General features: G+C 40.7%; 1 protein-coding gene across 1 annotated transcript; it reads right to left on the bottom strand.

The window, feature by feature from the left end:
- Window positions 1-2,466: 2,466 nt before the first annotated feature.
- On the bottom strand, window positions 2,467-4,222 carry LOC128108023 (heterogeneous nuclear ribonucleoprotein A1-like). Its single transcript, XM_052734347.1, has one exon. The coding sequence runs from the start codon at window positions 4,166-4,168 to the stop codon at window positions 3,209-3,211; it is 960 nt and encodes a 319-aa protein (XP_052590307.1). The 5' UTR covers window positions 4,169-4,222; the 3' UTR covers window positions 2,467-3,208.
- Between the last annotated feature and the right edge of the window lie 8,710 nt (window positions 4,223-12,932).

The raw sequence follows: 12,932 nt of genomic DNA, 5'->3' as shown, positions 1-12,932 counted from the left end.
TGTGCTTCAAGTTGGTGTATCCAGAGACATGGTAGTACATTTTGAGACGTAAACACACATCTGGAGAGATGACTTAGTGGCTAAGAGTACTTACTGCTCTTGCAGAGAACTCAGGTTCAGTTCCCAGCACCCACTTCAGGAGACTCACAATCACCTGTAACTACAGTTTCAAAGAATTTGACTCCCTCTTCTGGCCCCCTTGAGCATCTACATGCATGTGGTGCACATAAACTTACACACACACACACACACACACACACACACACACACGTTTAAACAAACTTTTAAAAATGCTACAAATTTACTCTTGGAAAGGTTGTAAATTCCACATGGGCCTCACTGAGAAAAATCAGAGTTCAGCTGGATGCACTCCCTGCTGTAAGTCTGAGAATAATTTACTCTCACCTGTTCTAGTCCTTAGAGGCTGCTCTTATTCCAGGCTCATGGTCGCATCCCTCTGGTCTCAAAGCCAGGAAAGGGAGCTGCATCCTTATCACAGTGCATCTCTCTTGTTCTCATTTGGCTGCATGCCCCCTCCTGACCACACAGTTTCTAACCGAAAGCGTTTAGCTTTAGAGGACATTGAATAAAGTGAGTGAAATCTTGAAAATACCATTTGCCTGATTTATGGCCCCTTCACACTCTCCTGTGTTTTAATGCCCATTGTGGCCCCAAATGAGTTCATGGGAAATTATCAAACACGGTTAATAAAGCAATGAGTGAAATTATTTATCTTCCCACATGCTTAATTTGCTTTTCTATGACACAATGTGAAGATTATATGGTGCCCTGATGGGTAGCTTTGTGTTAAGAAAAGGTATTTGAATATCCACCATTTGTCAAACCAGTAAGCCTTTGGTACAGGGTTGTGTTGCCAAAAGCATCACCAAAAATATTGTAATTCTGTTGTAATAAATAAGTGAATCATGGGAAAATTTTCTATTTTACTGATGCTATGTGAATAGATCTCACTTTATCATCACCAGTTAGTTTCAAAGTCAGAGCTAATAGAAAACACAGGTGAACATAACGTTTGTGGAATTGTTGCTTCTTAAGTTGACTAGACCTAGAAGACATCCATTCACTTACAAGTCTCATTCATCTTGTTACAGCCTTAGAATTATAATTGCTCTTACACTATATTTCTATGATAATTATTACAACTGAACATTTATATGCATAGTACATACATGTATACATATATGCGTGCACATATATAATCATATATAATTGCCTTCTATCATCTATTGTACAGTCAAATATGGTGACAGGCACTTGGCATGTATCATTCTCATTTTCATGATAAAAATGTAAAATTGACGTCACCACTATCATCATTGTTCTAAAAGGAAGAAACTAAGGCCAGTGGAGATGTTAGAAATAAGCACCCATTAAGTACTTTCGTGCCTGAGTTCTCTGAAGGAATCCTCCAGGCAGCCTTGCTTATCTCAGCACAGCTTTCCTCTGCCTGGATTCATCCTGCTTACTGTGACGAGTCATGGCCCATGCCCAGAACAAGAATGTCCAACCTAAAGGGAGGGCAGATAGTCGCCAAGGAACAGAGAGAAATATTTGGAGCTTCACACTGGAGCAGCAACTGGAGACAATCCAAGGCCCAGAGGAAAGGCAGATTGCCTGGAGTCATAACAAGCATTTCCATGATGCTGCTCATACGCCCAGCATCATCTTCAGCTTCATTCCTTGCTCAACCAGTCCTCACAAAAACTGCATGGGGGCTTTGGGGACTTAGGTCATCTCACAGACAATGTGAAACAGAGGCCCAGAAGCCCAGGAGAGATGCCTGAAGTCACAGAGTTAGGAAGTAACGGGCTAGGGTGCTGAAACCCACAGAAATTTAAGCACTTGGCTTCTCTGCAGGTACCAGTGGCTTCAACACACCTATTGTCTCACTGCATCCTATTCTTTCCCAGTTGCCAAGTGCCAATAAATCTCGGGTTCCTTCTAACCATGTTAACTGCCATAACGATTACATTGTGTTGTTCCATTGCAGTAACTATCTCCCAAGCGGCGATGAGCTGGTTGTCCCATCTGTGCCTCGCTGAAGCTGATGGGCCACAGGCATTCAGCTGCTCTCCCCTGCAGTCCATTTTTACTCATCCCCACTGCTCTAACTAGTCCCGGAGTTTTGCCTTCTGATGCAAGGTTTACAAGGGAGCCATAATCACACAATTACCCTCTACACGCAGTGCTGACAATGCAATTGTCTGTCAGCAAATGACCTGAGCAGTTCCTGCATGGGGTTGTCTGGACCACACTGAGCAAAATCAGGCTGTTCCTATGATGCCTCTCACCAGAGGAAAACAATAGGGCTGTGTTCGTCAGGATGCGAGGATGGTTTTGTCTGGCTTTCCTGCTCACATGCTGAGATCCAAACAGGAGCTGCAGAGAGAAGGAGAATTATCCAGAGACAAAATGCCTTTGTCCTATCTTTTTTTTTTTTTTCAAGAGAATTAAATCGTTTATTGATTACACATGATAATGGATGATACACAAGCTTCATTCCCATCTGTTATTTTATCTGATACCATTATTCAATTTTGATGTTGCATAGGGTGTGCCCACAACCATTTTATTGTAACCAAACTGTGACTTTGCTTGGATGACCCTTTCAATGGTAAAACTCATTAAAGTCACAACAGTAACTGGCAGTTTAACTACACCAAGGTTTTTGAAGACAATGCCTTCTCCACCCAAGCAATTATAAATAAATTCCAAATGGAACTTGGCACCACCCTGAAGGAATTCTAACTTCACACTGTTGGGGAGGTTTACCAAGATGGCTTCAGAGTAGACTAACTTTACACAGCACATTTAAAAAGAAAAAAAAAGAAAAAAAGAAAAAAGAAAAAAAAAGAAAAAAAAGACACATTTATTCAGCGTCATGATCAGACTATTACATTTAGCAATCAACAGCATGAAAAAAGGTCTACAGTAAAACCCTTTGTTGGAATGCTTTACACTTTCCACAGAACAGAAACTAAAATAACCTGTTATACAATTAGTCACAAATACAGTCCTGGAGTTTTTTGCCCATACACATGAGTATTGTCTAAAACATGTCTTCTTTGTAGCAGCTAGGCCCTGCCACCACTGTGCTTGGCTGAGTTCACAAATCTGCTGTAACCTGTAGCTTCCCTGTCACTTCTCTGGCTCTCCTCTCCTGCTAAGCTTTGTTTCCTGGCTGTAATTAGAACCTCCTGCCACTGCCATAGCTGCTGCTGCTGGAACCACCATAGCCACCTTGGTTTCGTGGTTTAGCGAAGTACTGGCCACCACCACCATAAGGGCCAGAACTTCTGCCTCCAAAGTTTCCTCCCTTCATTGGTCCAAAATTTGAAGACTGATTGTTATAATTGCCAAAATCATTGTAGCTTCCACCACCTCCAAAATTGCTTCCATCATTACCAAATCCATTATAGCCATCCCCACTGCCACCATATCCACCACCACCACGGCTGCCACCGAAGCCACCACGACCACTGAAGTTCCCCCCTCGACCAAAATTGTCATTGCCACCAAAACCGCCTCCACGACCACCACCAAAGTTTCCGGAACCACTTCGACCTCTTTGGCTGGATGAAGCACTAGCCATCTCCTGCTTTGACAGGGCTTTTCTGACTTCACAGTTGTGGCCATTCACAGTATGGTATTTCTGAATAACAATCTTGTCCACAGAGTCGTGGTCATCAAAAGTGACAAAAGCAAACCCTCTCTTTTTTCCACTGCCTCTGTCAGTCATGATCTCAATCACTTCAATCTTTCCATACTGCTCAAAATAATCTCGCAGGTGATGTTCTTCAGTGTCTTCTTTAATACCACCAACAAAGATCTTTTTCACAGTTAAGTGGGCACCCGGTCTCTGAGAATCTTCTCTCGACACGGCTCTCTTAGGTTCCACAACTCTTCCATCCACCTTGTGTGGTCTTGCATTCATAGCAGCATCCACTTCCTCCACAGTGGCGTATGTGACGAACCCAAAGCCCCTGGATCGCTTGGTGTTTGGATCTCTCATTACCACGCAGTCCGTGAGTGTTCCCCATTGCTCAAAATGGCTTCTCAGGCTCTCGTCGGTCGTTTCGAAGCTCAGCCCTCCAATGAAGAGCTTCCGCAGCTGTTCCGGCTCTTTGGGAGACTCTGACTTAGACATGACGGCAGGGAAACGAGAGCCTTCAGCGATGCTTCCTCGGGCGCGTCAACAGGCAGAAAGCTGTCCTATCTTTTTAACTAAAAAGAGTTGAACGTGTTTTGCAGAGGGTTCTTGAAAACCGATTAGAATAGGCTTTGCATATCTTCTCCTGAAGAGTGTGTTCCTAACGTAACCTAGCAGGTTTGTCTTCCAAATAAAAAAATGGAATGAAGTCATTTTATGTGGTCAGTGGAAGAAGGAAAGGATTGACTTCCTGTGCCATGGTTTGTTCAGCTAAGGCACAGAGTGCCCATGTGCCATTAGTGTTGACTAGGTAAGGAAGACTTTATCCCTTTCTACTATTAAAAAAAAATGAAGCCTTCTCCCCTAATCTATCAAACAGTCCCAGCATACAGAGAGGCTGAGGGTTCTCACAGGAAACATCCATGTTCTGCCTTGTAAGCCAACTTAGATTTTCTTATGAACTTGCCTTAGCCATATCTGTCTACTGTCATCCATTTATTAATCCATCCTATTTTCAAAGGCACTTCTTTTCTGAGACAGAGTTTCATGGATTCCAGGCTGGTTTTGAACTCACTATGTAGCTAACAATGACCATAAACTTCTGATTAGGTATGCCACACCAAACCTGCTCTATGGGATTCCGGATAGAAACCCCATAGATACAGGCATTTCTTTGTGCTTGCTGGGTGAGAACTCTGTCAAGTACACTTTAAATCGAAGATTTTGACACATTTTCCTCAAAGCATGTATTACTAATTAAATTGAATATTTATTTGTGTGTATCTCTTGCATTTTAGTTTTGAGGTAAAATTTACACATGGTGTTACATAGGAATTTTAAATGAGACTTTTCTGGGTCTTGATGCATGTATACACATCTGTGTACTCTAAACCCTTATTGAGATCTAGTATACGGCCATCACTCCATAAAATTCTCTCATACCACAGTTCACTCCATTCTTGTACCCATTTCCAAGAGGCAAATACTATTCCAGGTTTCCCCATTACAGGTGAGATATCTTTGGCCCAGTGTCTTAAAATGGATAGTAAAGTAGGTACTCTTGTGTAAGTTTTCTTTGGGAGACTTTTAATGACTGCTTCATTCTCCTTATGGGTTATAGGTCTGTTTAAATTGTTTCTCTAATTTTGGTTTGATTTTGGTATGTGTTATCTATCAAGAAATTTGTCATTTCGTTTAGATTTTTCCAATTTTTTGTATTATAGGTTGTTGAAATATGACCTAATGATTGTCTGAATTTCCTCAGTGACTGTTGTTATATCTCCCTTTTCATTTCTGAATTTCTTAATTTGGATATTCTCTGTCTTTTGTTTCATTGATTGATCTCTTTTTTTCTATTTTATTGATTTCATCCCTCAGTTTGATTATTTCCCGCCATCTGCGCCTCTTAGGTGTGTTTGCTTCTAAAAAGAAGTTCTAGAGCTTTCAAGTGTGCTATTCAGTCTCTAGTATGAAATTTCTCCAGATTATTTATGTGGGCACTTAATGCTGTGAACTTTCCTCTTAGCACATCTTTCATTGTGTCCCACATGTTTGGATATGTTGTGCATTCATTTTCACTGAATTCTCAGAAGTCTTTAATTTCTTTCTCTATGTCTTCCTTGACCCAGTGGTAATTTAGTTGAGAATTGTTCAGTTTCCATGAGTTTGTAGGCTATCTGTAGTTTGTGTTGTTGGTGAACTCCATCTTTAATCCATGGTGATCTGACAAGATACAGGGGGTTATTCCAATTTTTTGTATCTGTTAAGACTTGTTTTGTGACCAAGTATGTGTTCAATTTTGGAGAAGGTTCCATGGCATGGTGAGAAAAAGTTATATTCTTTTGTGTTTGGGTGAAATGTGTTTTAGATATCTGTTAGGTGCTTTTGAGTCATAACATCTATTAGTTCCAATATTCCTCTATCTAGTTTTTGTCTGGATAAATTGTCCATTGGCGAGAATAGGGTATTGAAGTCTCCCACAATTAATGTGAGGGGTTTGATATATAATTGTAGCTTTAGTAATGTTTCTTTTACAAATGTAGGTGCCCTTGTATTTGGGGCCTAGATGTTCAGAATTGAGACACCATCTTGGTATATTTTTCCTTTGATGAATATAAAATGTCCTTCTTCTTCCCTTTTGATTAATTTTTGTTTGAAGTCTATTTTGTTATATATTAGAATAGCTACACCAGCTTGCTTCTTTCGTCCATTTGATTGGAAAGTCTTTTTCCAACCCTTTACTTTGAAGTAATGTCTGTCTGTAATGTTGAGGTGTGAGGCAGAAGAAGGATGAATCCTGTGTTTGTATCCATTCTGCTAGCCTGTGTCTTTTTATTGGCCAATAGAGTTCATTGATATTGAGAGATATTAATGACTGGTGATTGCTAATTCCTGCTATTTTGTTGTTGTTGGTAGTGGTGGTAATAGTGGTGGTGGTGGTGGTGGTGGTGGTGGTGGTGTGTGTGTGTGTGTTTCCATGTGGTGTGGGATTATCTATTGCCTGTGTTTTTGTGGGTGTAGCTAACTTCCCTGGGTTGGAGTTTTCCTTTCAGTACCTTCTATAGAGCTGGGTTTGTGGATAGATATTGATTAAATTTGAATTTGTCATGAAATATCTTATTTTATCCAACTGTAGTTATTGAAAGTTTTGCTGGGTATCGTAGTCTCGGCTGGCATCCATGGTCTCTTAGAGTCTTCAAGAGGTCTGTACAGGCTCTTCTGGCTTATAGAGACTCCATTGAAAAATCAGGTGTAATTCTGATAAATCTGCCTTTATATGTTACTTGGCCTTTTTCCTTTGCAGCTTTTAGCATTTTTTCTTTGTTCTGTATGTTTAGTGTTTTGATTATTATGTGGCAAGGGGACTTTTCTTCTGGTCCAATCTATTTGGTGTTCTGTAAGTTTCTTGTACCTTTGTAGGTATATCCTTCTTTAGGTTGGGAAAAATTTCTTCTATGATTTTGTTGAATATATTTTCTTGGCCTTTGAGCAGTGATCTGTCTCCTTCTATTCCTATTATTCTTAGGTTTGCTCTTTTCCTGGATGCTTGTGTTAGGAACTTTTTAGATTTAACATTTTTTTGACCAATGAATCTATTTCCTCTATTGTAACTTCTCTCTCTTTCATCTCTTGTATTCTGTTGGTGATACTTGCATCTGTAGTTTCTGTTCCCTTACCCAGGTTTTCCAATTCCAGAATTCCCTCAGTTCATTTCTTTATTGCTTCTATTTTCATTTTCAGGTCTTGAACAATTTTATTTGTTTTTGTCAACTGTTTTTCTTGGTTTTCTTGACATTCTTTAAGAGAGGTTTATCAATTTCCTCCATTTTTTTTGGTTATCTTTTCCTCCATTTCTTTAAGGGATTTTCTATTTCCTCTTTAAGAACTTCTATCATCTTCATAAAGTTATTTTTAAGGTCATTTTCTTGTGCTTCAGCTGCGTTGGAATGTTCAGCTCTTGCTGGCACAGGATTGCTGGGTTCTGGTGGTGATAGATTGTCCTTTCTATTATTGTGTCTGTACACTGACATTTAGACATCTGGATTTGGGGTGATTATGGGTCTAGGTGTTGAATTTTGTGCTTGTCTTGGTTGGATAGGTGTTTTGTTCCTTGGTTTCTGTTTCCTCTCTGGTCTTCTGGCCCAAGTGGCCAAGGGTTCTAGTAGGGTGTCTCCATTAGAGTTTTAGGGGCCTTGGGTTCCTTGATCTGGTCTAGCCTCCAGTAAAACTATATCCAGCCAGACCTCCAGTATAGCCAGAGTCTTCTTCTGGGTTACCTAGGACCATCCTGGCCTCCAGTAGTGCTGCTAGGGCTGTTCTTTTGAATGGTGTGGACTGTATGTTGGCTTATAGCATCTGTACTTCCAATTGGTATGGACTATGTCCCTGCCCATGGAGTCTGCTAGAGTTCTAGGGAAGGGCCGCTTGTTGACTGGTGAGGGCAGTTGTGGCTGATGTAGTCTGCATCTCAATGGTGGAAGTCTGCTGGGGTTGGGGACAGGGTCCAGCAACAGCAGAGCCAGGGACAAGGTGGGGTGGTGTTGGCCTGGTGAAGGGTTGCAGCAGACAGAATTGGGGGGAGGGTACAGTTCTGTTGTTAGGCAGGTCACTCACCTATTGTGGCTTATGTGGCTTGAGTCTGCTTGGTGGAAGTCTTCTGGCATTGGGGGGAGGGCCACGCTACAGGACTAGGAACTTACTGGGATGGCATGGGCTTGGGAAATCTATACCATATGTTTTTTAATCCTTCCTTTGTTCATTAATACCTGGGGTACCTTCAGATGTGGCTACTGTGAGCAAAGCTTTTGTGAATATCTGTGTACACATCTTTGTGTGGACCTGTTTTCATTTCCCTTGAGTGAATTCTTTTTTTGTTTTTCTGTTTTTTTGTTTTTCATGACAGGGTTCCTCTGTGTAGCTTTGCGCCTTTCCTGGAACTCACTCTGTAGCTCAGGCTGGCCTCAAACTCAGAGATCTGCCTAGCTCTGCCTCCCTAGTGCTGGGATTAGAGTCGTACACCACCACCACCCAGCTCCCTTGAGTGAATTCTTAAAAGCAGGACTATTGACAGCAGGAGAGTTTGTATGTGGAGTTTCTAAGAATGCACGTGTTCTCATTGCAGAGTGGGTTTCCTCCCCCTTGACATGCTTGCTAGTAGTGTTTGAAAGACTGTTTTCTTCTCCGTCATCACCAAAGCTGAATATGGCCAGTCTTTTTTGTTATTTCAGTTGAAGTCTGTCCAGTCTTGGTGGACAGATACCTCCCTGAAGTATTAATTTACACCCAACTCAACTAATAAGATGATGTACTTTTTGTTCCCCCTGTACATATGACCACCTCTATATCTAATTTTGTTAAGTGTCTGTTCATTGCTTTGGGGCAGTTTTTACCTCTTAAGTGAGTGCTGAGTCAAACCTTAGCTCTCTTCCCAGGGAGACAGCATCATCCAGCACACTAGCTCATATGCATATTTGAAAGCCCTGGTTCATCCCGCATCTCCACCCCTCTGCCCAGACAGACCTGAAGAGATGATCGTTTTTGAATAAATGCTAGTTATACTCTTCAGTGACTGGGTGCTACCAACAGGCAGCAAGGATAGACAGCTTGTTAGGAAGGCCTGCTCCCTTGTGAGATGTTTGCAGAATGATTGATTTACAATAAAGTGGTTCCTGGTGGGTGCATGCAGGTGGAACTGATGCGGATCGATTCCAGGGGTGCTAACTAATCAACTGTTTAAACCGGCGGGAGGAGTGCTCAGTGACAGACACTGTGCCACCATCATTTTCCCTGTGAGATTACAAATTAACTTGTTCTGGTGTGCTGGGCTGTGTGACAACCTGAGGCAACCTCAGAGGTGGAGAGGATAGGGCAGGTCAGCTGTGGCCTCCCGAGGAGGAGCCACCTTCCCTATCAGGCTGGGTCTGGGCTCACTGTGCCTGAGGGAAAAGACCTCACCATTGAATGGGGTGGGGAATTTTCTTCATTGAAACTCCTTCCACTGCGTTATGGAAGCAGCTAGGCTTCAATGGGCTCGCAGCTCTTATCCTCTCTCTTTTGGTTGACCCCTCTCTCTTCTCTTCTCCTTTTGTAAATGGGATCAACACAGAGGGAACCAATCCCTGCATTTGGAGAGAAAGCCCTATCTTCAAGGGCAAAACCCTTGGTTTGAGGAGGATTGCTATTATTTTGTTCTTTCTCTTTATGGTGAGATTAAAGTACACTATGCTTTCAGCTTCCAAATCTTATCTTTTATAATATCCACTGCAAGAGTGTTCTGGAAACTTGTTGCAGCCATGGTCAAGTGGCAAGGAAAGGTGTGAAGAGTAATGAAAGTGGACCTGGGGGAGTAATCACAACTAAGAGTGCTAAACTTGCCAGTCTGCCAGGGAACAAACCCTGGCCCATTGCATAGCTGCGAGGTACATTACCTTATCCTTAAGGTAGCTCAGTGAAAGGCACTGTACTGACTCTTTACATAGGAGAAAGTAGAAATTCAATGTCATTCTCTAGAAGATTCTGAAAGAGGGAAGATCTGACCTCAAACAAAGGCCTTTGTATTGTAACATGTCCAGTGACAGCCTTGGAAGACTGAATTAGCAAGCCAGGTTTTACACACACACACACACACACACACACACACACACACACACACACACACACACACACGCTTTATGAACAGTCTGCAATGGAAGTCTAGTGTCAGAAGAAGAATCTGAAACTGTTCCAATTAACACTTCCAAAGAATATGCTCCTTCACCACTTGATGCTGCTAAGTTCCGTCCAGAGATAAAGTGGGGTTAACACTACAACAGTGAAATCAGTATGGCCTCTGGGATAAACAAGTCACAAACGAAGTACAAAACACACTGTGGTATCTTATACACAAAACAGAATGCGGGACGCATTCAAACTGATAGAGAAGAGATGGATTCAAAAGCACATGACTCTAGAGTAACTGGAAAACTATTGTGGAAACTCTGACAGATGCCAGGCTTTAGGACAAATATTAAATATGTCAATGCAGAAACCAAAATTCTAACATCTTCAAACTATTTAGGGAACTCTTCAAGACTTTGAAGCAGGGTGACTGTAGGCAGAAAAGCAAAGGAAAAATCGACAAACGAGAAACATCCACAATGTTAATGCATAAAATAATACAAAGATTAAAACTCAAACCAATTATAATAGGAATATTTACAACTAGGATGCTGAAGGGTTAGTACCACTTAATATATAAGATGTTCCATAGATAAGAAAAATGGGAACCTCAGTGGGTACATTAAGACTAAGTTATGAAGAATTAAGTTATAATGGAGGAAATGAAAATGCAAAATTACCTTTTATTTGCAAATTCACCAGTAAACAAATGATTAAAAATTGAGATGAGGTGTCATTTTTCATTGATCAAATTAGCAAAGATGTGAATATGATAATACTTAGCATTACCAATTGCATGATAAAACACACAATCTCCTGTGCATAAAGATGAAGGTTATGTTGTGCAATTTCTGGCCATTCTGTCATGTTCCTTTCACTGATTCCTCCAGCCTTAGCTCAAGCTACCTTTGTCTTTGTTTCTGTTCTAGGGCGAGGGGGGATATATTTTCCGTGAGTATCACACATTTTATAAAACTGACATGCTATGTATCATACTAATGGGACACCCCTTCACACGTATTTTAAATACTCAGAGAGTTCCTAGAGTTCTCATCGTAAGAGAGTTTCTCCTCTAACTAAAACTGATCATGTGTTTCTAAAAACACAGAGAGGTGATTGGATGCCCAGGAAATCCTCCAGTCTCAGTTCAAGGTAGCCCAATACTTCCCCGATGGGACTCCATGGGGGATAGAATGGTTGCAAATCCTGTGTGTTAGCAAGAGGAAGGTTCCCTAGGCATCTAGAGTTCTTTCTCTCTTGACTGTACTTATCAATAGAATGTGTAGACTACACCCATTGGTTTTAGTCTTCCTTATCAAAGGTAATCTGTTTCTCATTGAAGTCCATGGTACTGCACGTGTGGGAAGCAAAGCCATAATGGATCGATAGCAAAACTGTGAGAGAGCAAGATGTGGTTCTGTGAGCATAGATTCCTAATGGTTGGTCTTTTGATATAAGAGCCTTCAAATACAATCTCTGATATTAGAAAATTTAGATACTATAAGAGAGGTGACATTTGTTTCTCCCTAGAAGGCAAAGGCAAAGCCCCCTCCCCCATGATGGTTTGCAGCAAAATGTAGATTAATAGATTAGCTGCAATTTGCATGGAGATTTCTACTTGACCATATTTAAAATAACAATACCAGAAATAATTAGAAATGATGAAATAAAAACTTATATTATGTGTTGCCAACACAGTGGACCAAGGCCATATTCAGAGACAACTTAAACCTGCCACAGAAACTAAATTTCTAAATTTCTCCTGTCTCACTATTTTCGTTTAAAAAATGAGATTTGATGTTTTAATGCTGATCTCAATAATGATATTTTTGTCTTTGTTACCAAAAGTAAACAGTTTGTGGGTCGAAATTTCTTTTAACTGAGTTATTTTAATGGAATGTAGAGTTTCCTATTCTCACAGAGTATGTCAGTGTCAGATCTTTGCTAGCCAATGGCTGTTAACCTCAACCGGTGGAAAAAAATAAAATTCAAGGTCAAATAACTCTTTAGTAATTGAAGGAAGCAGATGAGCTGGAGCTAATTATGAAACAATTAGTCAAAGCCTATGCAAATAAGTAAGAGATGAATAGTATATTATTGTATCTCATTAAATGAGTCATTCATCGATCACTGTATCCTTATCAGCCCAGGTACCACCTGAGCCATGCTAGAAAGTTATGAACATGTAGATGGTAATTCATAAATAACATTATAGGTGCCGATTACTTTGTATTTGTTAATAGTACATATCTCACAATGCATGTAGTAGCCACAGAGAAAACAGAGTATGACTATCAACACTACTTTTAATATTCTGTGAGTCATATGGGGAAATGCCATTTGTAATTGTTTATTCAAAAAATACCTATATTTTTCTGTTACTGTTCCAACATTCTTACATGTCCAAGTGGAGAGTAAGACACTTCATAAGCATGGAACGAAGGAGACAATAGATTCAATGGTAGAAATCAAGCTGAGCTGCAATTATGAGAGGGAGGGTGGTGGCAGGGAGGGGGGTTTTAATTTGGAGGGATGCCCAATGAAAAGACGATTGTTGACCTGATTCCTGAATTGTCCAACTGTGTGATAATGGATAATAAAGGCT

Source organism: Peromyscus californicus, unplaced genomic scaffold, assembly GCF_007827085.1.
Source record: "Peromyscus californicus insignis strain IS unplaced genomic scaffold, ASM782708v3 Scaffold_12__1_contigs__length_115047231, whole genome shotgun sequence".
Classification (NCBI taxonomy): Eukaryota; Metazoa; Chordata; class Mammalia; order Rodentia; family Cricetidae; genus Peromyscus; species Peromyscus californicus.
This window is presented reverse-complemented; position numbering and strand designations above follow the sequence as displayed.

What these genes read in the sequence shown, in the direction of transcription:
- LOC128108023 (XM_052734347.1), bottom strand. Translation starts at nt 4,168, where the DNA reads ATGTCTAAGTCAGAGTCTCCCAAAGAGCCGGAACAGCTGCGGAAGCTC.